At 39.2% G+C, this 26716-nt stretch overlaps 1 protein-coding gene across 1 annotated transcript in view; it reads right to left on the reverse strand.

Annotated features, from left to right (window-relative positions):
• RAB31 (RAB31, member RAS oncogene family) overlaps positions 1–26716 on the reverse strand; it is a 127455-nt gene that overhangs the window by 41458 nt on the left and 59281 nt on the right. Inside the window, exons 2-3 of the mRNA XM_019649981.1 lie at positions 22278–22357; positions 12551–12632 (exon numbers count right to left, since the gene is read on the reverse strand). Of these exons, the coding sequence (XP_019505526.1) occupies positions 12551–12632; positions 22278–22357 (162 nt within the window). The remainder of the gene's footprint in view (positions 1–12550; positions 12633–22277; positions 22358–26716) is intronic.

Raw genomic sequence — 26716 nt, forward strand, 5'->3', positions numbered from 1 at the left:
TAAAATCTCACCTTGAAAGGCTATTTGAAAATTAGCACAACAAATGCCAATTCAAAATTCTTTCTTCCCTAACTATCCAACAGAAAATTTGTAATACCAAATTAAAGTATTCAGATAACTCTCAGATAACACTTAATTTTTTTAGAAGCACAGGGAATTGTGAAAAGTCAATTTGTCCCTTCAAAAGAATGGCTGTTTATGTCCTTAGTATGTGTAACTGCTTGTTTTTTCATTACTGGCTGTCCACAGGACAGGAGGAAAGGGAATGTCATTTGAACTTCTTAGACTCCTCAGCTTTGACAAATGGATGCTAATAACACTGTCCCCACTTCCAGCAACTGGTAGCAGGATAAGTGGACATAAGCTTTCTGGAAAGCAACTGGACTATGTTATTTTGAGAGTCTTGAAAACATTCATACGCTTTTATTCACCAATTCCACTTCTGAAAAGAATAATCAAAGATGATCACAAAGTAACCAGAATTCATTCTAGAATGATCAGTAATTCTGAAAAATTGGAACCAACCTCAATATCTAACCATCGGAGACGGGAAACATAAATTTGGCTTAGCCATAGAAGGGACTATTGGGCAGCAATTAAACTCAAGTTTCTGAAAAATATGAAACGGCACATGAGGCAAGATGGCCTAGTCTGGTATTCCCAAGAGTTTTCTGTAGAACCCTGTGCTGTGCCCTTGAGTTGCTTTTCGGAAAAAAAGCTTTCTTGGCCCAGTAAGTTTCAGAAACACTACACATAATGATGCTCCCCTGGAGGTTTAAAAAGTATTATTAGTACCTAAAGACTCTGAAAATGTTTATAGTAAAGATATCTATTTATTTTGGTTTGAACTCAGGATTCCTAATTTATTTTTTTTACCACTTTTACAAGTAGCATATATTAACATCTACAGACCTAGTATGTTCAGAACCTGTCCATCATATGGGCATAGTATGAAGAGATCTAAACTCAAGGTGGAGTCTAGAGACCTGTGCCTGGCTCTACACTGGTTTCATATTTTATAAAATGGAGGCTGCGGTGGGAATGAGATCGTTGATGATAGCTAAGGTTCTTCCAGCTCTGTGACAACACTCATGGCCAAGGTGAGACAGACTCTGAATGGAACCTCCTCCCTTTGCCCTGCTCTTGATTCTTTGGGGTGCCTTACCTGCAGCACAAACCTCCCTTCTTCCCCTCCCATGCCGTGTGTGTGTGCGTGTGTGTGTGTGTGTGTGTGTGTGTGTGTGTGTGTGTGTGTACTCAGCACACAGTGGAAAGTATTATTCCAAGAAATCTAATCCTTCACACCACCCAGTCTGCCTCAGGCAAAATTCCTTAAATACAGGTTTGTGGCATCATAAATTCCATAGCAGCAATATTCAGCATGTCAAGAATGAGCAGTGATTGAAAATATACAGTTTCCAAACAAGGACAGGCTGCAGCTGGGCTCAACCTCCCAGATGAGAATTATCCAAGCCAGAGGCTCTAACATCAGGTCCAGAAACTTGCAACGATTGGTTCTGTATTATTATTTCCAGAGAACACTCTGTCCCTGGTGAGTCACTTCGATGCAGCCTGGGAGCTAGTGCTGGTCTGTCTCAGGTGCCAGCGCACAATCAGAAATTCTCATCCTCCCACAGAACACTCCATGGACAGTCAAGGGCAGAAGCCAAAACATATCCAGCAGCCCATTAGGATTCAAACAAAACAGAAAGTAGTAAAGGAAAATTCCTGACATTCCCAACATTCTCAACTGGCACAAGTTGAATGGAAAAACCATTGCTAAGTGTTCTCTCTGTGCCATTCAGAAGAATGTTCCTGACTTTTACACAGACCTTCTCCCTCCACAGAAAAGCAGACAGCCTTTTCATATGCCTGCCTACTCAGATGTCATAAAACCCAACATTATGTAAAGTTGAACAGGAAACGGGCTGGGAGACTACAGTATATCAAATTATTAACTTTAACAATGGTTATTTCTGAAATAAGCAGATTACTACTTGTTTTAATATTTCTGAATTATTTTTTTTTAATTTTTACTTTTGGATACATTACTTTTGCAATGAGAAGGGATCTTTTTTTTTTCTTTCTTTTTACTTTTTTCTTTGAAAGTGCCAATTAATGTCAAAGAGCTTCCTCAGTATTCAAGAATCAAAGGGGTGAAGCAAAAGAACCAGGAGGAAGCGGGGTTTAGAGGCGACCTGACATGCATTTGACTCCTTAGGGATAAGGTGTTGAGTAAACCTTCTTTAAGAGAAAATGATCCAGAACAAATCCAAACATTTTTCCATAAAAAAGGTGTTGGAGGGGAAGGCATGAGTTAGTGATTTTTTTAAAGACAAGGTAATGAACTGGCATATCCTGATCTCTAAAAGAATGTATAAGACAGGGTCAAGGTTTTGAAATGCTATAGAAATACATTTTTCCCACTCATAAATACCCAACTGCAGGGAACCTCAGCTCTAATTCCTCTGTTGGCAAGCAAATGGAATTTCCTAAAAGTCCAGAACTATGACACACCCTGTCCCTAAGTTATTGGAGTTTCTCACACAAAGCCACTGTTTTGTGCATTTGAAGGAAATGCCATGGTCAGTCATGTCTCTCCCTCTTTGCTCTGCTCAGGTCAGTTTAGGCTCTCCTGTCCTTCGCCCTCCTGTTCCCAGTAAACGTACGTCCATCTTTGAGATAAATCTCCCTACAGAACAGGGCAGCAGGCACACATCAACTGGGATCACTCCTGGAGCAGGACAAACTTTGCCCAAGTGCCACCCCATGGCAAAGCCTGACCCAGCACTCCCTGGCAGAGGTGCCTGTCCCCTCTACCCTGCCACAACTGTGCCCACGAGAAAGCCCACCTTTGCTGGGCAGCCACAAGGGGGTCTCCTGTGTCTGTGACAGCACCTTGCTAGGAAGGGATCCACAAAACACACTTGCAAACGAGTAATTTCATTCACCCACAGTATGCCAGACACCCAGGCCTCTGTGCTGTTCTCAAGTGCCAACAGTGTCATCGCGCAGCCTGCAGACCCAGCCTATAGGGCGCTACCTCAGTACACCCCTCCCGAACTTTCCCGAGCCCAGGCCATCTTTCCTTGACTGCTTGTCTGGAGTTTCCATCAGAGTACTTAGATACTATAGTGGCCTCTACGCTGGCCACACAGTAGCCAGAAGGATCCTGTTTTTAACTGCTGACTTAACGATATGTATTTACATATAACACCAAATCTATTTTTAACTTGTTATTGCAGAAATTTTCAAACAGATAGACAAGAAAAGAGCATAGTATGATGCACGTCCATGTTCTTATCAGCTAACCTCTTCCCTAACACGCAACTCTTGGCATGTTTCTACCCTCTCCTCACTTCCCACCCCACCCCCACTACTGGAGTCTTCTAAAGGAAACATTTAACATTACATTGTGTTAACTGTAAAGCAGAGTAATTTTTTCCTTCAAATATAAGTCAAATTGGGTCACTTTTCCATTCAAAATCCTTATAACTTACTAAGCATAAAATCCAAACTTTGTACTATGGTGTGTAAAGCTCTAATCACTTGATCACTAGGCCCCTCTCCTGCTTGTCTCCAACCTCTGGCCTCCTTGCTGTTCCCTGAACATGCAGCCAATGGAGCCTCAAGGCCTTCCCACACACTTTCTTCCAGACCCGACCCTCCTCCATTAGACATCCACAAGGCTCACTCTCTCACTTCACTCACACCTTTCTCAATTGCTACTTCTTCTGAGAACCCTACCCTGAGCCCCTATCTGGGCCATAGTAGGGAGTCAACAAATATTTAATGACTGAACACGTGATGAATCAATAACCCTGTGAAGGCAGGTGGACAATATGGTAGTTCCTATTTTCCAAATGAGAAAATAGGCTCAGAATGGTTAAGTAAATTGCCCACAGACATATTGCTCTTAAATGGTAGAACTAGACCTTGAACACAGGTCTTCTGACTCCAAATTCCACTCTTTGTCCACTCCTCAGTTGCTTCTCTGAAGTGAAACATTGCTTAAGTTGATATATGAAGATACAGGTTTACACTAAATTTATTCATTCATTCAACAGGTATCTATTGAACATTTGGTACATGACAGGTACTGTTCTAAGCAATGTGAAGACAAAAGTTGGTAGGTAGAATAACAGCCCCCAACGATGTTTACGTCCTAATCCCTAGAACCTGTGAATACATTATGTTACATGGCAAAGGGAAATTAACATTGCAGACAGAGTTAAGGCTGCTAACCAACGGATCTTGAGATGGGGAGACTATCCTGGACTGTTCAGCAGACCCAATGTCAACCCAAGTCTTTACAAGTACAAGGTAGAAGCAAGAGAGTCGCAAAGATTGAAGAGGCCGTGCTGCTGGCTTTGAAGATGGAGGAAGGGGCCACTAACCAAGGAAGGCAGGTGGTCTCTGAAAATGGCAAGGAAACAAATTCTTCCCAGAAACTTCAGAAAGGAAAATAGCCCTGCTTGTAGTTTGGTATTGGTCTGGTAAGACCCATTTCGGACTTCTGACCTTCAAAACTGTGAGAGGATAAATCCTCTAAATGTGTGGTCATCTGTTACAGTAGCCATAGGAAACATAGAGAAAGGGAAGAGGACAGACCTCTGGCCTCAGAAGGTGAACGGTTTTCTTGGAGTGAAGGGTGGAATCAGGCCACCTTCAAAGGGGCTGTTCCAGATATAAGTGTCTCCAAACTGACAGACCTATCCTCTAAAGACACTCCAGCTGGTCCTGTTTAGACATGTCCTTTAGCACCTCAGGAGCACACTCTTGGTAATTACATGAAGTCCATGTACCTGATTTCCTTGTCAGGAATGAGATTCATAGGCTTCATAGACCCTTTTACCTGTATTTTAACCAGATTTAGGGAATTGGCTGCATAAAAGAAAAATAGAGAGAGGAGGGGAGAAGAAAAAACACAACCAGATAAAGTGCTTGTTAGATTCTTAATAAATGCAACCCAGTGCCACCCATCTTGCTCCCCCAATACCTATCTCCAGCTCAGCTGCTATAATCTTTGCCACATGTCCTCTGAGAATCAGCAGAATGGAAACTGGCCTCAACTCAAGAGGCAGGCACAAACAGAGCCACACAATTAGAAGCTACTTAGGGCATCCCAGACTAAAATACACACCAGTAAAATGTCATGGCCAACTTGTGAAGAATCATCTAATGGCGTCACCTTCCCTCCCAGAACACACCTGGCCCTGAGGAAGTCACATGGAGAACACATGGGGGGAATGACCACTGAAGAATACAGGAAAATTGTGGGGTCTTTTGCGACACAGAAAATGCAGAAGGGGCAAGGGGCTGGGTCTACTTTCAGGCAGGAGAAGTTCATCCTTGCTTTTTAAGATCGACTCACAGCTGAGATTTTCCTCCCCGCTGTTCCTGTCTCCCACTTCCCATTCCTTTTCCTTCATTCCCAGCTTTCCCATCTCACTAGCTGAGCACAGAAATGTTTCAAGTGTTTCCTGAAGGACTTACTAAATTTATCTTAATACGTGGACATATCCTTCCTGTTTCTCTTCTGTCAGTGGCATTCTGACACCTGAGGGCAATTCTGCACCTTAGCTCCTAATTTCCTAAATGACACCAACACCTCCAAACAGCACAACTCTGGGAACAGGTGCCAACAATGGTAGCTCCAGCTCTGCCCACACAGCTACTAGCCAATGCCCCTCCTTGAATACCACTGTAATGCTGTCCTTCTGTAGTTTCTGTCACCAATTTTTAAACATCACTGCACCTCTTCAGATATACCACTTTTAACTGAAAGTGATTCCTGAAGCTTCTTCTAAGTTGAGATGACATGGCAGAGCCCTATGAATAGCTATTTATCTCGTTTTTAATAGCACACACCCTATCTGCAAGCTTCTAATCTGTCTCTTTGCCAAGAGAAGAGGCGGCGGGAATGGGGAGGGGAATATTTATTTCTTTTATCAGGATCTCAATTTGCACTAATTAAATGCACTGTTCTCTTGGGAAAGAGGGGGAAGCAAAATCGTGTGTTTATTCTACCCTCTCACCAAATTGAGGTTCCTATGAAAATCGTCCTCTAGTGGGTTTGTGAGGAAGATGCCATAGGGTGAAGCATTCCCCTCCAACAGCGGGTTAGGAACCGGATTCTGAGCGTATGCTATTTGCTGGTGGTGTTTAGAACTGCGCCTGTATTTCCTGTGCCTGCAGGGCAAGGGAGAAGAAAACAAAGAGCAGCTCATTCTGAGCTTGTAAGAGGCCCCATTCTTCAAGGACTCCCAAAGGTCAAAGTTCCTTTGGCTTTAATAATGGCGTAGGAATAATGAGCCACTTTCTTGACCATGGACTCCAGAACACTGAAGAAAGAAGGAAAGAGAGCTAAAAAGTTTCTTTTGATGTTTGTAAAGCCTGGCCTTGACCTTGGATATCTGGCATATTTGGTTCTCTTTTCTTTCTCATGGACCCATTCAGGCCCAGCATTTACACCCCAGCTTTGCTTACCTACATCCTAGCCCTCTGAGTACAGGTTCTCCAGTCACCTAACCTTTCAAATTATGGTAGACGGTTAGACACTTGCCAAATTAAGCCAAAGCAGGCAAACAAGCAGTATGGTTAAACAACACACAGTACCCAGACTTCATGGCTTCATCCATTAAATTTCTGGAGGGCATAAGCGTGACTTTTTCTTCTTCAGGTACCCAGAGTTCAAGGAAAACTTCCAACAGAAGAAGCAAGTAAAGATTAAACAAACTTCAGTGGTGCAGACAGAGATGTTTATTACATTATTTTCTGTGCTTTTTCTGGAATACTTGAAACACCTCACAATTGAAAAAAAAAGTTGTGCACTCACTAGGAAAGTGACTGTAAGCCTTTTAAATCAATGGATTTCAGAATATTATATTATCTTTAGCAGTATGTGTTAACGTAATAAAGTCTAGTCCTGAGTTAGATAATATTGCTGAAAAAAACTAAATCAGCTGCAAATAATACTATTTTGAAGACAGATTCCTTCTTTTTAAAAAAATTTAGTTAAATATAAATTTTAAGCCTCATAATGGGTTGGTAAATTTTAAATGATAACTTTACAAATATAACCTTGTTTATCATTCTGTATGAATTTACAGGGAACACATTTAAACATTTAAAAGATTTAATACTTTATTGAGAATTTTTCTTTACGTGCCACTCTGAGGTCAAGGCTGCATTTCCAATCCACACATAATCTCCAAAGAGAAGAAAGCATACAACTTGCTTACCACTTATAATATAAAAGTTTAAGGAATAAGTAACCTCAAATTCACCTACTTATTCAATACAATCCCTATCAAAAAAGCGGGATTTTTTTTTTTTAAATTTACAAGCTGATCCTAAAATTCATGTGGAAATGCAAGGGACCCAGAATAGCCAAAACAATCTTGAAATAGAAAAACAGTTAGAAAACTCACACATCCCAATTTCAAAACTTAACTACAAAATTACAGTAATCAGAGCAATGTGGTACTGGCATAAGGATAAAATTTTAGGTCAAAGTAATAAAACTGAAAGTCCAGAATTAAACCCTCACATTTGTGTCCAATTGATTTTCAACAAAGGTGCCAAGACAACTAACTGATCAAAGAACAGTCTTCAACAAGCTGTGCAGGGACAACTGATTTTGTATGATGTTGACATAGAAAGAAGGAAAATGAATCCTTTCCTTATAAGATACACAAAAAATTAACAAATGGATTATAAAGCTAAATGTAAATGCTAATTACAAAACTCTTAGAACATATGAGTAAATTTTTGTGACCTTGAGTTAGGCAAAGACAAGTGTTAATGACAATTTGTAGAATTTGGAACCTCAAACATTGCTGATAGGAATATAAAACAGTGCGGTCACTTTGGATAACAGTTTGGCAGGTCCTCAAAATGATAAACTTAGAGTTACTATATAACTCATCAATTTCATATGTATATGTATATATCCAAGAGATTTTTTTAAACATGGATTTGCACAAAAACTTGTACATGAATATTCATAACACAATCAATCATAATAGCCAAAAGTGGAAATAACCCAAACATCTGTCAATTGGCAAATGAATAAACAAAATCAGCCATAAAAAGGAAGCACTGACCTGTTACAACATGGATGAACCTCAATATCGATATGATAAGTGTAAGAAACCAGTCACAAAAATCTACAGATTGTGATTTCATTTAATGAAATGTACAGATTAAGCAAATTTGAAATTAGCCTAGGGCTGAGGAGATTAGAGGGAGGCTATTTTTTAGTTTATACATTATGTTCTCCAATGTCATCTTTAAAAAGCACAAAATAATGAGTTTGATTTCAAAAGTCAATCGATTCCACTTCAGATGTGTTTGTAGAGTAGTGGAGATTTTTTTCTGCTGATAAGAGAACCATAAATTCCACCTTTGTGGAATTTGTAACTGGTTCATTTGAAATCCAAATTTTATCAATGCAACAGTTACGACTCAGGAAGTCCACTAGGAAAAGCAGGCATCTATGAGTATAACACTGACTTCAACCAAATAAAATAAAAGAATAAGATTATGTTAATATTTTTCCATGTGATATTCTTAGAATAATGTTGTTATGATGGATCAGAACAAGCAAATGATGCTTGAAAATTTTCCAAATACTGACATTTTTGATGGAGTAATCCACTGTGATTGTGTTTTAAAGCACAAACAGAATGATTTGGAAGCACACATCTAGAAAATGAAGATTGCATTTCCTAATGTATTGAGACATTTTTAATAGCAATAAGGATATTCTCATGCCCAGTTTAGTAGAAAAACAAAGAAGGAAGTCAAAAAGAAATTCAATGGGAAAGAATGACAGGTTGACACATTAGGACAGAAGTCTTATCTCCTCATCACAAATCCTGACAGATGGAAGATGGGAGGACAGAGCTGGGCAGATCAATTCCTTTCTCTCCCCTGGGGACCTCTCCGAGCTGTGATTTCTGCATGCATCCGTCTGACCTACTGCTGCTCTTTTTCACAGCTTGGCATGAAGCAGAAACCAGCATAGCAAACCATCTGAAGAGGACATGATGAAAACCATGAAAGCCCACACTCTTCCCTTCTCAACACCCCTCTCGATAGCAAATTAAATGCACAAATCTTGAAAATATTAAGCTTTTAACAAAGTAGATTCAACAATCAATTAGAAATGATTAAATTTTTTTAAACATTTTTTTTTCCAGAGGCACTCTACAGGTTAGCATTTGCCATCAAAAGAATCACAGGATGCCCATCATAATAGGTTGAATGAAAGGCAAAATCAAGACAGAAAATCAAGAATGAGTGCTCTCTTATACAAAACGGAGGAGGAGGGGAATCCTTTACATTTCCAGTGCTCGGAGGAAAAAATAATTTTTCAAGAGTATGAATTTGTGCCACAAATATAATATACAATTAGTACTGGGCAGTAAATAGGGCATTAACCAGAATGCCATGAATGCTAGGCAGGACTTGGTTCAATCATTCCACAAATAAACAAGTATTTATAACACATGCAAAGCATTGCACTGAGCATTACTCACTTTGAGGACACAGAGATCTATAACATTATATTGTCAAATCATAAATCCAAAGAGATTTTGTTTACCTAAAAATTATGAAAACTAAGGAGATCAGTAGCATATTTCTACAAAGATAACAAGGGATAATAAAACGCACTGTATTCCAAACAATTAATGAGACAGAATAGCAATAGGCACAACCAACAGCAGGCAATTTATTTTTAGCTCGAACATTAGGAAACACCACTACAAGCATGATTAACTCCAGCAACGAGCTGCCAAAACGATTGAAAAATTGCCATTACTGAAGAGATGCAAGACTGCACCAAGGGACACGAGACAAGGACAGCCTGAGGATAACTAAATCAGGCCTTTGAGGGTTAGAGTGATTGTATGACCACAAAGGCCATGTAGATATTGCTCACACTTTCTCCACAAATCTAGATTCTAAAAAACATTCAACTGAAATTATCATCCAAAACTCAATCACTCTTACCTGAAGCACTGTTATGGAGTCATATCTTGCACACATAACACTAATAATTATAATAATATATAACACTAAGCATACATATAATACTAATATAATACATATAACACTTTGCTTTTAAAAGTACAGACATAGCAACACAGTCAAAGATGTCTAAAACCTCTAATAGTCAAATTTTAGGGAAAGCAACTACAATAATTAGAAATACTACCCTATAAAACTTTTTCTATTGCTATTTTGCTTTGAGATGGTAAGTGGGCCCACCTACAAACCACAATAGTTACTTTAGAGTACCAAATTTCATCAAAAGCAGCCAATTCTTTGAATATTATATTAGATAGAATAGGTAGCTAAATGTCAAATACTCTGCTTAATCATACAGAAATTTCCCCATAGGAACATTGTATTATTAAATGAAAACAACAGGTTATAAAGAATCATGATCCCATTGATATGAAATTATCAACACACACATAGTGAGATACCTGAAGAATGGTCATCTAATGTCAACAGTGGAAATACCTGGGTAGTGGGATTTTGGATAATTTTACTTTCAACTGTATGGCTTTTGTGTGGTTCTTCTATCAGAACAAAACTATAAAGCTCAGGACCCAGACAGCTGGATTCAAATTTCAGCTTTGCACCTTATTGACTGTGTGATCTTGAGCAAGTTACTTAACCTCTCTGTGCCTCAGTGACTTCAGCTGCAAATGGGGATAATCCCTGTATCAGAGTGCTGTGAGAAGACTAAATGTGTTAGTACAAGGAAAGCACTCAGAACAGTACACAGACCATAGCAAAACGCTAGGGCACATCAGCCTGTAGTAGAAGCACTAGTGCTACAAATACTAAGCCAGATATTTGTAAAATTGACTTACTATGCTCATTAATAACGGCTACAAAAGCAACTATTTCATGGCCAGAAGTAAAAAGGGGAGCAAGAAAACCCCATTGCTTAAGTTTAAATAGCAACCAAAAACCCAAAAGACAAAAACGCTAGCAGAACAACTACAAAGAACACAAAAGTATGTACAGAAGAGATCCTTAAGTAGACATTTTTTTCCTTCAATCTACCCCCCTCATTTCAGGAGTCAGCATGCACAGCTGACTAACAGAGTTGAAGAGGTGCTTTAGGTAGTGGCTTCACTTGTATGCAAGCCTGTGCTCTCAATTTAGCAGCAAAATGAAAGACATTCTGATGAGGTTAGCATTTGTAGGCCAGAAAATCTGGCCTAATTAGAAAGAAGAAATCTTTGAAATGCTTCGATCTGCAAACCCTGGAAAGTTAGTTTGAAACAGGGATTTATATAAATGAAAATTATATGAACATACATTGATTTGTTAGGAGCAGATAATGAAAATGATGGGTTATCCTGAACCCTGTATTCTCTTTTTTTGAGGGAAAAAGGACAATAAACAGACTAAGTATGTAAATTAAACAGTATATTAGGAGGTGGTAAGAGCTGTGGAGAAAAATTAAGTGACTGGAGTAGGGTGGGGAAAAAAGGAAGTGTTGTCATTTTAAATGGGATAGGTAGAAAAGGTGACCTTTGTGCTTGGATCAGACAAGGGAAAGTTCAACCTGTGTCCATAATTATTAGCTCCGATGGAAGTTTTGATTAGGCTTGAAAGCTCTCAGTTAAGACAAGGTATTGGTTATCCCTGTGTTTCATTCATTTTTCTGATCACCTCTTTCAACTTTGATAATATACACTCTAGTTATTACACAAATTCTCTGTTATACATAGTCTATTGGTATTCATTATTTCGCTTTTTAAAATCTAAAGACGTGAGATTCTTAAATTAATAATCCCTATAACTCCATACAGCAAATATAAAGAATTAAGAATAAGAGAAATATTATCTATTGTTTCTGGTAACCCAACATCTATTCCCCCATTTTCCCATCAGAGAGCCCACTTTCCTTGGGGAACTAAGCCTATCTGACTTCCAGCCAATGTGGTTCAGGTGGAGCTGATTAGCAGACCCTACCTCTGGGGTAAGTGTATTACCTGGCCCTACCAGTATGAACGCCAAATCCTCCAAACTCTATACAGCATCAAGTTCAAGAGTGAGCGCATGACCCAAATGACCAATGAGAACCCACAGGTGCAGAGACATAAGGTGCAATTCATGGGAAAGAATTACGTTCCTTCACAGGGTTGCTAAGGTTGCTGCAGAATGTAGGTCTACAGTTGCTTATGTAGCCATCCTTGTCATCCTTGGGGAAGGGAAGGAGGAGGTTCTGCCTAAAAATGAAGCCAATCTAGAGGTAAACAACCAAAGAAAAGAAATAGAGTGGGGTGCCTTTGATACTACATTTGGAAGACTTGAACTCAACCCTGCCTTAAAATAGGCACTCCCTCACATTTTTCTCATAGTTGAAGAGAAGAGTAGGTTTCCTTTTTTGCTTAAGTCATTTCTACAATAGCTGGGTTGCTGTCACTTGCAACCATGGGAGTCTTGCCAAATACCAAGAAACCTTCCAAAGCTGACCTCAGTATTTCCCTAGAAGCCAACAACCGTGTATCCTTACCCGTTCCTGGCCAGCCGTATCCCAGATGAGGAACTTATGAAGTTCACTTCCACAAGGCACAGTTTTGGTCATAAAAGATGCCCTGAAAAAGAGAATTGACATCTCTGCATTACCAATTACCCTCTACAATCTTCACAAAGACTTCTGTTTCAAACAAGTTCATGTAATGCTTCAGCAGGACTCCCAAAGCTCCCAGCCTTGCCCTTGTTTTTGGAGGGCGTCCACTAAAGAAAAAAAGGGCTATTGAAGTCCTGTCACACAAAAGAAAATCGTCTTCATTTTCTCTTAGTCCACCTGGAGGTTTGGGGTTTTGGGGGAAGGCAAAGAATGCATTCAAAACATTCATCTTGAATTGTTTCCAAAAACATTTATCTTCAAGTGTTCTAAGATAATATACCCAAAATCAAGAAAGAAAATAAAACCTTAGATTTTAAAAACATATTATTGGTGCTGACCGAGTGGCTCAGTTAGTTAAGAGTTAGCTTAAGAGTGCGAGCTCTGAGCAACAGGACCACTGGTTCGATTCCCACATGGGCCAGTGACGCTGCACCCACACAGAGCTGCCACTGAGCTGCCAACAGGTGGCAAGATGGCTCAGCTGGTGAAAGCACGTGTGCCTAACAACAAGACTGCCTGTTCAATGGTGGGCTACTCCTGCCCGCAACTAAGACTGAACTCGGCACCTTGAGCTGAGCTGCCGCCCGGATGGCTCAGTGGATAGAGCATGCACTCTTAACAACAAGGCTGTTGGTTCAACTCCCACATGGGATGGTGGCTACGCCCACCTGCAACTAAGATTGAACTCGGCACCTTGAACTTAGAGGCCACGAGCTGCTGATGGGCAGGTAGATGGCGACTGGCGCCCTCCACAACTAAGATTGAAGAACAACAACTTGGCTGGTTCCCTTCCCCAATTCCCCTACACTGTTCCCCTCTCCCAATTCCCCAATTTAAAAAAAAAGCCAAAAAAAACCGTATTATTACTGCAATAAAGAGTGAAAAGAACAGCTGGTATTTGAGCATGTTACAGTTTGCCCCTCGCAATGGCACAAGTAGAGAATTACCTTACATCTTTACCTATGTTGTAAATCCAACACTAGTAGCAATGAATAATAGAATACTATCTAATTCCCATCCTGCTTGCATATATGCAGGGATAAAGATTGGTAACTTAACAAACATTTATGCTTTCTCCACAAAAAAGGAAGCATTTGAAATTCTCAGTAGATAATGAAACACTTGATTTTTTTTTGCATATTTCCCCTTAATAAGCTTTTCCATTGTGCTCATGAAAGATGTAAAAATCTAATACAAGGAATGTTTAATACCATTGACCTTTTCATTTGTGTGTGTGAGAGAGAGAAAGCTTCCCATTCATTAAAAAACATCAAGTATCCCCAAAAGTGGGACAGCCAGGCATGAGAAGCCTCCCGATGTGATGGAATAAGAAGTACACACACCACCTATGTGGCGTTCTGGCTAAAAAATGTTTAATCTGAATTTAATCATGAAGAAACAATCAAGCAAATCTAGAATGTGGAAAATATTACAAGGCAACTGGCCTGAATGCTTCAAATAAGTCAATGTCATGAAATACAAACAAAACAAAAGACAGGGAGGTTGTTCTAGAATCTAGATTAAGAAAGAAGCAAGTGATAATACAACCAAATGCACTATATGGACCTTGACCGGATCCTAGATTAGGCAGAAAACGGCTTTAAAAGACACTTTGAGGACAACTGGAGAAATTTAAATTTAGATTACATGTCAGATGTTATCACTGAATCAAAATTAATTTTCTAGGTATGATAACAGTTTCTTTATTCTTAGGAGATGCATACTAAAGTTTTAGGGATAAAGTATCAGGATGTGTTCCTTCACTTTCATATGGCCAGGCCGGGCCACCCAGTCCAGTGTAGAGTCCAGCCCTGCACCCAGATAACATTTCCTCAACTTCTACTATTTTTCCCAAAGACAAACTACAGACGTCCCAAGGAAAAAAATGTATGTGCCTGCAATTCCCACACTATCCCCACAACATACATGTACATACCAAACGTTAATAGGTCTAATTATCAATGTAAGTTGCACTAAATAGAAATTCTAAGTATTTTTAAGTGATATGACCAAATATTATCAAAACTACATCTGTCCCATGACATTTCATTTCTTTAAAGTGCTAAAAATACACATCCCAGACTACTGATAAGAGCAAATATATTCCAAAATGGAAACACCTTTATTATTTTTCCCGTTATAAAAGCAATAGAAATACTTCACCTGAAAATAAAGAGCAAATATAAACCAATTGTCCATTTCAACACCTAGCGACAATCACTGCTTATATACCATATAAGTTATATATATATATATATATATATATATATATATATATATATATACACCACAACTTATATACCATATAAGTTGTGGTATATGTCCTTCCAAATTATTTTCACACAATTTTTACCCCCCAAATTGATCATACTCTAGATAAATTTTGTTTCTCTTCTACTTTACATGTCATGGACAGACATTTTTCCATTTCGATGAATACAGATCAACAACATTATCTAAAATGACTGAGTATTATACACCATGTTATGAATTTATTCACTACTCCACTGACAGACTCTATTTTTCGCCATTATGACAATGATTACATGAATGTCCTTGGACCTAAATTGCTGAGTCCGTCTACAACTATTTCCTTGTAGTTAATTCTTAGAAGCAGACATGCTCCATGTTGCTGATTGTCACACTGGGCAGGTACCAACCTACCCGCCCATGGTGGTGCATGCAAGGGCCTTTTCCCCAACCAGTACTAATCCTTCGAATCTTTCCCAGTATGTAGGTAAAATGGTATCTCAGTCCTGTTCTGATTGTGCTTATGAGAGCTTTGGACATCATTGTCGTGTTTATTGTTCATTTGTATTTTTCTTTTGTAAATATTTACTTCATGACCTTTGCCTGCTTTTCAGCTGGGAGTGTTCAACCTTTTTTTGTGCACTTTTTGAGTATTTTATACGAAACTTTGTATACTCTAAAGGCCTATAGCATACTTTAAAATATTTTTTTGCAGTTTAATCGTTGCCATTTAACTTTGCTTATGGAATTTTTTCCATAAGTGCCTTTTAAATATTTAGGTAGACAGCTATCTCAATATTTTGTTTATGTGTTTATTGGTGTTTTTGTTTTTACTTTGATGTATGACAGATTTTCATTTATTTCTCAGTATATTCTAGGCAACAGGATAAAAATACATCAATCCTACCCTTTAAAAGTTCTCAGGTTTAGAAAATTAAGTTCATGCCTTTAAAAATCTTGTAATCATAGGCTTTTAAAACTGGATAAAACATAAAATATCCAGGCCAACCCCTTCACTTCACAGATGGGGGCGTTGGTCTGAAAAAAGACTGCATTGACCCTGGTCAAAGAAGAATCTAAAGGCACAGTCAGGAAAGACTGCAGCTTGAGTGGAAATGAGAACTTAGAAAGTCCCTCAGTTTCCTCATCTGTGAAATAGGACTGATATCTACTCTACATGATCTGGAGGGCTGTTGTAGGATCAAATGACAAAATGACACCTGTGAAATTTCCCCTTGATACACGGTAAACCTGCAAGGAACAGCTTTAGTAACAGTAGTAATGCATATCATATATATATATATATATATATATATATATACACACACACACACACACACACACACACACACACACAGAGGATGCCAAAAAAATGTATACACATTTTAAGAAAGGAAAACTGTATTAAAACTGTAATAATATATAGGGTTGTTGGAAAAGTCATGATGCATGTTTGCAACAGATGGCACTAGTTCATTTTTGGAAGTACTACAGTCATTTGCATCTATGTTATTGCTATGTCATTTGACAGCTGACAGTTCTAGCTTCATTCTAAAAAAAAATTGAGAGATTTGGTTGAGTTTTGGAGATTTTACAAGAAGTTGAAGATGGAAGACCAAACTGTGCAGTTTCACCATATTTTACTGTTTTACTTCCATAAAGGGAAGAACGCGCATCAAGCTTCTGAAAAGTTGCGTAAAGTTTACGGTGACAATGCTCTATAAGAACGTCAGTGCCAACGATGGTTCATGAAATTCTGTGCTGGTAATTTTGATCTCAACGACGCTCCTCGGTCAGGGAGGCCCACTGAGGTTCATGACAACAGAAGAAAGGCATTGATCGAGTCAAACCCACGTTACACGACACGAGAGATTGCAGAAACATTGAACATCCATATTCAAGCATTCACGGCCACCTGAAGAAGCTGGGATACGTAAGCAAGCTTGATATTTTGGTTCCTCATTAACTCAGAGAAGTTCATTTGATGGTGCGTATAAACATCTGCAATATGCTCATTAAATGTGAGGAAAACGATCCTTTTTTGAAGCGACTGGTAACTGGTGATGAGAAGTGGATTGTTTACAACAATGTGGTGCAGAAACGGTCTGGTTCCAACGTGATGATTCACTTCAAACGACATCGAAAGCAGACATTCATCAGAGGAAGGTTATGCTTCAGTGTGGTGGGATTTTAAAGGTGTGCTTTTCGAGCTCCTACCCAGGAACCAAATAGTCAATTCGAATGTGTACTGTTGGCAGTTGGACAATTTGAATGAATCCATCATCCAGAAACGTCCAGAGCTTGTTAATTGTAAAGGAGTTGTGTTCCACTGCGACAACACGAGACCACACACAAGTTTGATCACCTGTCAAAAATTATTGGAGCTTGGATAGGATGTGTTGCCACACCCACCATACTCGCCTGACCTTGTGCCATCAGACTTCCACTTGTTTCGCTCTCTTCAAAACTCCTTGCGTAGTATAACGTTCAATTCAGATGAGGCTGTAAATCAGCACCTTGTTCAGTTTTTCTCAAATAAAGACAGGTCCTTCTATAAATGAGGTATTATGAAGCTCACTGAAAGATGTCAAAAGGTTATCAAACAAAACGGGCAATATATCATTGGTTGGTCTTTGTTCTTTATATAAATAAATAACCTTTAAAAAACATAGACAAAATACATCATGACTTTTCCGACAACCCAATATATCGATAACAAAAGATGAATACAAGTCATGTTTGACTTCTGCAATTACAAGAGGTGCTCAAAGTGGTTACCATCAGCGTTCAGACACTTCTGATTATAGCAAACTACTGCTTGAGCAACATTGACCAAAGTGTCCACTTGTATTCATTTTTTGGCACTCCCGGTGTGTGTGTGTGTGTGTGTGTGTGTGTGTGTGTGTGTGTGTGTGTACACACACACATATATATGTATATACACACCCCTCTCTGTTCCTGATTTCTTACTACTAAGAGAAAGATGATCAATATTTGAAATGAAGGCTGACGATCATTCATCTTTTTGTGGTGTGGGGGTTTTTTCAGCCTCTTTGCTAGCTTTCAATCTTAAGATCTTCAGGTGCATTTTTCTTCTCCATAGATTTCCTCCCAGAGTGGTGGAGAGGGGAGCACTGGCAATGTTGAACTGATTTCACTATCTGTGGGAACCAAAATCTGGCAGAGATGTAACTCAACTTCCTTGTAAAAGTTGAAATAGACAGGGAGATACACACACATAATTATATATGTTCAAGATGTTGACACAATCTGCTTGAATAACAGAGCCATGATTTTTCAGTGTTAGTCACAGGAGATGATAAGAATTAACTCTTTCAATGCTGAGACAATGACATTTTACAGCCTATGGCCTTTTCCCAATGATAGTGTGATCCTACTGGAAAGAGTAAGAGTGGATTCACTTGGTTTGAGTCACAAATTTGCTGCTCATGGCTGAGTACACCTAAACAAATCACCTAGCTGCTCTGACCCTTGGAGCCAGGATGGCTACAGGAAAAACGCTCTTGTGCGTAAAACTGAAGTCTACTGAACTAGGTAAGACATGTAAATGAGCGAAGCGTGCTAGGCATAAAGGTAACAGTGATAACAAAAAAAATAATAGTAACAATAAATAGTAGGAGCGACATGGAGTAGAAAGAGCCCGTCCACCCACAGAGGGCACCTGTGGCTCAAGTCCAGCTGGCTTCTGCAACGTGAGCATGTGCTCCAAGCCTATTGATTTTATAAGAGAAGCCAGAAATGTAAGTTTACTATGTAAAAATCTCTTGATTCTTTATTATTTGCTTAAAATTTTTTAAGCAGGATAAACAAAACACATCTATAAGCCATATTGCCAGCCCACCAAATCTACAAAACGAGGGATAAGCGCATTTTCCAAGAAATCTGTACGTTCTTACTAGCTTTATTTTTCCGAAACTGTGGTTTGGAAACATTTTCTCAAAATCCCAGAAGAGAGGAGAAATTTTGAGCAATTTTAAAATTGGGAAAATAAATATCAGGAAAAGGCAAGAGGTAAGAATGGAGGAGCTGAGTTTAATCCTCACTCCAGAAGAAAAGTGAGGAAGGATATAGATAGAAAGCAGAATGGCACATAATTTAATGCTGCAATCACTCAAAATTGCATTTATGAGGAAATTTTAAGGTGTTAGGAAATGCTTATGTTTGAAGTTTACAGGAAAAGAACAGAATTCAAATTCATATATACAAAAATTTTCTATATAATACCTAAAGCTGGTGTGTATATAGAAAAATAAGGACAACCTTTCTGAAAAACATTTTAACAATCAGGAACTTCAAATATGTTCTTATTCTTTGACTAAATTACTTCATTGCTATGAATTTAATCCAATGAAATAATCAGAGGTACACTCAAGTATTTATGCCCAAGGATATATATCACAACATTATTTGTAATATTTAAAAAAATTTTAAACCTAAATGACCTAAATGAAAAATACAGCCATTAAAAATCATTGTTTTTAAAGACTATTTAATGATATAGCATTCACAATATAATGTTGAATGAAAAAAATGTTTTATATATACATAAGAAAATACTGGAAGAAAACATACCAAATGTTTACAGTAGTTACTCTGGGAGGTAGATTATGGGTAATTTATATATTTTTCCTCATGGCTTTCCTCATTTTCAATTTTCATGATGAGCATATGATACTATTATAATCAGAAAAATATTATTTATTATGTTTTTGAAGATTATGTGATATAAGAAAATATGCAAAATATATTAAGTAGAAAACAATTAAAAACTATACTATGATTCCTATTTTTAGAAATTTGGTGCTTTTTAGCTTTTTTAGAGTGAACAGAATTTTTATAATCAGGAAAAATAGACTTTAACCTTGACTCTGTCAAGAAAATGCAGACAGCATTTAAAGTAGCCCATTTATGCCATCTTCCAAGAAATCTATATTCATGTAAAAGAATAAGAAAGACCTACATGGACAGAGAATGCATGCTGAAACATTAAGTAGGGTGTAATACCATTTTTGTTTTTAGACATTATGTATTTGTATACCTGCATATACACAGAAAATATGTATAAGAAATATGTTAAACATGCACTTTGGACTCTAAACCTTGGTAATATAAACTGAAGAATATGGGAATGGAGAGTTAGTATTATAAAACCCTCTCACTTCACTTATTATTTTATACATTTATGTATGGTCTGGACTTTTCATAATGAACATTATAATTTAAAGAACAGATACATAATTGTTTTTAGTTAATAGACTTTTTTTAGAGAAGTTTTAGGTTTACAGAAAAACTGAGTAGAAAGTACAGAGTTTCAATATAATACATACTTTTTAAAAAAACCCAAACCACCTCATTTACTAAACAAAGCACTGTCAATAGTGTTTGACTGGTTGTCTCCAATATAGCTACCAATGATCCATGGGGAGATGAGGGGGTGTTTCCCTATGTTGCCCCTGCCACCATGAGGTGGAGTTTATTTCCCTGCCCTTGAATCTGGGCTAGCATTATGATTTGTTTGACAAAAAGACTGCGACCAAAACGATATACCTATTGTATAGGCATAATGATGTCTATACCTACACATAACAATGGTTTAACATTTTTATATATTTACTATAATTTGTGGTAGAAGTACACATTGCCTTTTTATCTTTAGAAAAATCATTACAAAAGAAATACAGATTTAATTGTTTTTTTAATTTTTTAAGTTTAAAAAGTAGATAGTGGGCCGGCCGAGTGGCTCAGTTGGTTAAGAGCTTGCTCAAGAGTGTGAGCTCTGAGTGACAGCGGTTCAATGCCCGGCCCGAGCTGAGCTGCCGCTGAGTTGCCAACAGGTGGCAGGATGGCTCAGCTAAAAAAAAAAAAAAAGTAGATAGTGAAAGAGTCTCTCTTCCATCTTCTGGAACCACACTTCAGAGGTAATCCTCTTATGGGTTTTACTTTTATTATTAGGAAACACAAAGTGGCAAATTACGGGGAAAAAAGTATATCACAAAGAATAGTGAAAAGAATTTCCTCTACAAAACTGTCCCCAATTTATAGAAGTGCCTATGTTGGGAGATAATTCTCCATGGGTCTCTTTCTAGCAGAGGCACTGTCTTTTTCCCAGGCTGTTTTCAAGGATGTCTGTATAACAAATAGCCTTAGAAGAGAGAGATACGTTTTCCCTTTGGAGCAAAGCACAGACAAAGCACAGACATGCTTATTGTCCATTATAAAAGATTTGGCTTCCCTAACTTGGGTTTCTCTCTTATAACACAACCTGCTATATGTAAGGTGTCACCTGGCCCTCTTCACACCATCCTATGGAAAACTGGGGTTCAGGGAACCAATGCAAAATAATACTCTGGCTACTGCTATTTCCCCTATCTCTGACCCAGGAGTCCTGTGTCTTCTGCCAGCATCCATGACAGTGGGACAGCTAATTTGTTAGCCTGCAGACCTTTCACATTTCTTGACACATATTTTTGTGAACATATTTCTTTAAGCCATTTTTAAATTACAAAATGTGTTGGGTTTTCTCACTTCCACTGCTCCAACCACTGGCCTATCAATGAACTGTTCTTGAGCATCTGTTTATGCCGTGCCATGAATTTTTTCCACATACTAACGATAGAGACAATCACCCTCATTATCAATCCTACAAGAGTTCCCAAAACACATATATATGCATTATTTTCCTCCTGAGGAAAATGAAACCTTGCTCTCTGCAAAAAGCATGCTATCTTTAGGAGAAAAATAACTTCTAAGACAGTGAAAAACCAAGCACCTGCAAAATGATACAGCAAAAGCACATATGGCAAAAGAATCCACAGGAAAAGGGAAAATGGAATAGGAAAATGCTTCTGCATTCCAAGATCAGGATCTCAGAAGTGAACGATCCACCCCTCTGCCCCCCAAGCATTAGAACAGAAATGCTGACATTCAATTAATCCAGAAAAGGAACATCAATCTGCCCCACAAACTGTGCCGACAGCTCTGCCATGTGAGTGGACAGCATTTCCAGGTTTACTGGCAGACAAGTTACACCAGAGCCTTTGTGAATTTTCCTGTGTCTCATCTTCCATCTGGAAAGAAAGCCGACATGATTTACAGAATAATGCTCTTGGAGATCAAGGAACCAGCCTTAGGCTGCAGCATGACAACAGTTGGCTAGGAAAAAAAATTATTGACAGAGACATACAATTTAAAAGTGCCTGAATTTCTGTCAAAATCTTTACCATTGGGATTGATTCTCAATGGCTGGGATGAAAACCACTTGGAGGCTCAGAAGCAAAGCAACCTCTCTGAGTGCTTTAAAAGGAAGACATGTTAAAGAGAAGAACATACAGGAACTTACCCAATGGTCGGGCTGATGTTGTGGTCAAAGTGATCCTGGACAAATCGACACACAATGCTTGATTTCCCAACCCCAGTGTCCTGGAAGAGAATGAGGACACAGCCATGAAGAACAAGGGTGCCAGTCCTGACCAAGTATAAACATAAACAGGAGGACAGGACAGGTCATTTCTAGTTGATGGGAGTGAGGGAGTTAAAGGGAATATTTTTTTCTATTTCTTACCAGTACTTTCTACAATTAAATTGTATTGCCTCATAGAAAGAAAAGAAGTATGATAAAAAATAAGTTTTAGAAATGTGTCCCACACATATACAATAATTAACTAGAAACTGGCATGTTCATGTGCACTCCCAGAAATTTGGAAATTTTTAGAGAGATCTAGAGAAGTATGGCAACACACCACATTGTTTTAGTAGAGATAGAATTGATTTTGTTCAAAATCTTTGCACTCAAAAAATATGTAATCTATTTTTGTAGGTATCAGTCTATGAGACCAATGAATTCTAATTTCTGTATTTTCTCTTCAGAATCTGATGGTTGCATAGTAATCTCCAGTATTGCTTAATTATATAAAGATCTCACCTCAGCTCTTCCTCTGTTAAATAATTCTTTAAAGCTAATTAGGATCGAGGTCCAGTTATACATTGGAAATCAAATACATGTGTTTCTATCCACTCCCTTCCAAAACCCTTGCAAAATGGTTTAAGGAATGGAACACACAAATATACAAGGTCAGAGAGATAGGAGAAGAGACAACACCAGACAAGTGATGTCAACGAAAAGCACTTGGTCACTGAAAAAGAAGAGCTGGAGCCTTAAATGACTGCAGGGAGGAAAGCCAATGAAAGGTAAGTCAATTCATGCCACAGAATCCCAAACATGAAGAATTGGAGGGCCAGGCTAAAAACAGCATCAGTGAAAGGCTCATGTAAGCACCCCCTTGGTGCCCCAGAGGACAGACCGTCTCAAATTCCAGGAGAAGATGGGAGATTGACTTTCCAGGAAACCTGCATTAGACAGACAGGGGCTGGGTTCAGGGACTTCAGGGACAGCCCGGTGCTATTCCCCTGCCCTGTGTGAGCCAAGACAGAAGAGGCGAGGATTCCCCTTTAGGCAAGAGGATCCAGATTATGGAGTCTCACAACTAAAGACCATGTGTGTATCAGCTGACAAGCCTCAGTGCAAACAGAGATTTCAGTACACATTTTAACCTTTTCAAAAGAAACACTCAGCTAAGAAATACCAGACATTTATACCCACAAAAAAGGAGTAGGATGCTATCTTAAAAGATCATTCAGAGAGTAAGACTGACCTCTTACAAATTAAAATATGGGGGCCAGCCGAGTGGCGCGTTGGTTAAGAACTGGGTTGGGACGCCAGTCTGAGCAGCAGGGCCCTGGTTCGGATCCCACATGGGGCCAGTGACACTGCCCTCTACAGCTAAGATGGTGAACAACAGCTCGACCTGGAACTGGGCTGCCGTGAGTCGCCAGTGACGGCTAGGCTGCAGCCCCTGCTGCAGTGGGCTGCCCTAAGCTACTGTGTGTGGCCGGCAGCCAGTGTGAGCTGCCAAGAGCCGCCGTGAGCGGTCATCCAGAGGCCAGCGATTGATCTGCCTCACCCAGGAAGAGTGCAATGATAATACCAACTTGGGCCAGTGAAGCAACGTCTTCCACAACTAGACTGAAAAACAAAACGACAGCAACTAGTCTGTTCCCCTCCCCCAATTCTCCAATAAAAAAAATCTTTAAAAAAAAAAGAAATTAAAATATGATGGCAGAAATGGAAATTTCAAAAGAAGAGTTATAAGGCAAAGTTGGGTGATTGCCTAGAAAGTAGAACAAGTGACAGCAACATAGTTGCCAATAGCTACTCTTCTCAGAAGAGGTTCATAGACTATCAACACAGAGAAGTCCTCCTCAATATGTGCTTATCTGAAAGGATTATGGAGACATTTTGAAATCTACAGAGGGTGCCAAAAAATGTATACACATTTTAAGAAAGGAAAAAACTGTGTTAAAATTGTAATACTCAATATATACCAATAACAAAAGATGAATACAAGTCATATGTATACATTTTTTGGCATCCCCAGTATAAGTGAAAGTAAAACAAAATATATTTAGCCCAAAAAGAAAAAAAAATCCTACAGTTCTCTTGTATTAAAGGTATAACTTTAAAAGCCTAAAAGAGGGCAGCTGAGTGGCGCGTTGATTAAGAACTCGCTTGGGATGCCAGAGGGCCCCAGGTCGGATCCCACATATGAAGGCCAGTGACACTGCCCTCCACAGCTAAGATGCTGAACAACAGCTCAACCTGGAGCTGGGCTGCCATGAGTCACCAGAGACGGCGTGGGCTGCAGCCCCTGCTGCAGTGGGTTGCCATGGGCTACTGTGTGTAGCCAGCAGCCAGCGTGAGCGGCCAGCAGCAGCTGTGAACAGCCATCCAGAAGCCGGTGACTGATCTGCCTCGCCCAGGAAGAGCGCAATGATGGTGCCAACTTGGGCCAGTGAAGCAACGTCCTCCACAACTAGACTGAAGAACAAAATGACAGCAACTTGTCTGTTCCCCTTCCTCTAATTCCCCAGCACTGTTCCCATCCCCCAATTCCCCAATAAAAATCTTTAAAAAAAAAAAAAGCCTAAAAGAGAAAATGTTGAAGCTCAGGGAAACATGGTTTTTTTAGACACTGAAATATGAACTGAGATTTGAAATACCAGCTGGTAATCTGAATTATTTTTATTAATACTCCTTCTCGCCCCTGTGTTTAGGGGACAATTCCAGCAAACCTGGGGCAAGAGGGGCGTTGGCTGGCAATACTCATCAGAAAATCATTCTCCAGAAGGTCTCCCATCTTAGTGAGAGCTGCCTTCATGAGTTCTGAGCCACAATAAAACAACTGCACCAAAAGCCATTTATCTGCAGTGTGCAGATCGATGTGCAGAGTTCAAAGAGGAGACGACATAATTAAAACCTTAGCTCCTCAGATTCCAAATCAATGCGACTATTTCTGAGCTGCACATTCAGTATGGATTCTGGTTGATGTGCTCCACAGTGCCCCAAACCACAGCTCACTTTTTTCATCTCGGTTGTTTTTAAAACCCCTTGTGGATGAGCAGATCATGGCCATCCTTTGGTCCATGCAAACACAGAGAAACTGAAAACTGATGAACCGAGCTGCCTACCTTGAAGACAAGGAAAACAAACTCTTTCATAAGGTGAACTGTTTTCTGCAAATTGCCAAGTAAGCAGAGTGGGGACCTCTCCCCACACCAACCACACCAATTTTTATTTTTATATCACTATGCTCATGGAGTGCAACACCCACTCTACCCCCAATAGAGAGCTTTCAAATTTATTATCCCACCTGAAATGTTAAATGATTAATCCCTGCCCTCTCTTGCACCCATTGAAGCCATTCCCATAATTGGAAGGCAGATTAATGCAAGAACCTATCTTGTCCCTCTCCGGGTCTCTCTATCACAGTTTAGGAATTCCCTTTCTCAAGGCTCTTCTATTCATCCATTCTTCACTGGTCCAGAAAGCAATCATCAAGTGCTATCTTCCACATGCCAACAATAGGCAAGCCCTGACTGATGGGAGATAACATGGCCCCTACTTGGCCTCCCAGAGTTCTACAACCATGAAAGGCGCCTGACAGAGGCAAGTACCAGCACACAGAAGTGGGCAGGGCTGCTGTACCTGCAGCTAACCCATGGCCCAGAGCTCAGGAGATAAATCCTCACCTCCTACACTTTGTTCCTTTTTGGCCTTCTTTGGCATCCTTCAGCTTATACCCAGTCTCACCCTATTTCCAAGCTGAGAAAACTGCCCCTCTGAAATGTCTCTAGTTCATCCCAAGCCTGAGAGGCCCTTGCCCCTGCAAGCAACATGGCCCTTACTCTCTGTGAGTGGCCCTTGGTGAACAGGCTTTGGCTAGACTGGCGTCTTCACAGTAAGGACTCTGCTATAGGAACATTCTGGAGTCTATCCATTCACTCTACCCAAGAGTTCTGCTCAAAACAATTGGCTCCAAATCCCCAAAATAGCTCGAGATCCTGCAAAAGCGACCCTCAAAATGCCTTTGAAGATGAAAAATTCAAAAGCCATTTTATTCATCTCTTTCCATCTTCTACAGATAAATCAAGCTAAAATACCAGCTTTTGAAATGGTTAAAACAGCAAACCTACTCAAATTTAAATTTGACAATTAATTCTTCAGCCAATATACTCAGTGTTTCTTTTCTTTTTATAATTTAACTCTCAACATTTTTCTCTCATTCATTTATACATTTGATAGGGGGAAAAAATAACTAGGACAAAAAGATAGACAAAGTTTTAGTTTGTCTCAAAAAAGAAAATACTGGGCCGGCGGAGTGGCGCATTAGTTAAGAGCTGGCTCGGGATGCCAGAGGGCCCCAGTTCGGATCCCACATATGA

Source organism: Hipposideros armiger, unplaced genomic scaffold, assembly GCF_001890085.2.
Source record: "Hipposideros armiger isolate ML-2016 unplaced genomic scaffold, ASM189008v1 scaffold_136, whole genome shotgun sequence".
NCBI classification, from domain to species: domain Eukaryota; kingdom Metazoa; phylum Chordata; class Mammalia; order Chiroptera; family Hipposideridae; genus Hipposideros; species Hipposideros armiger.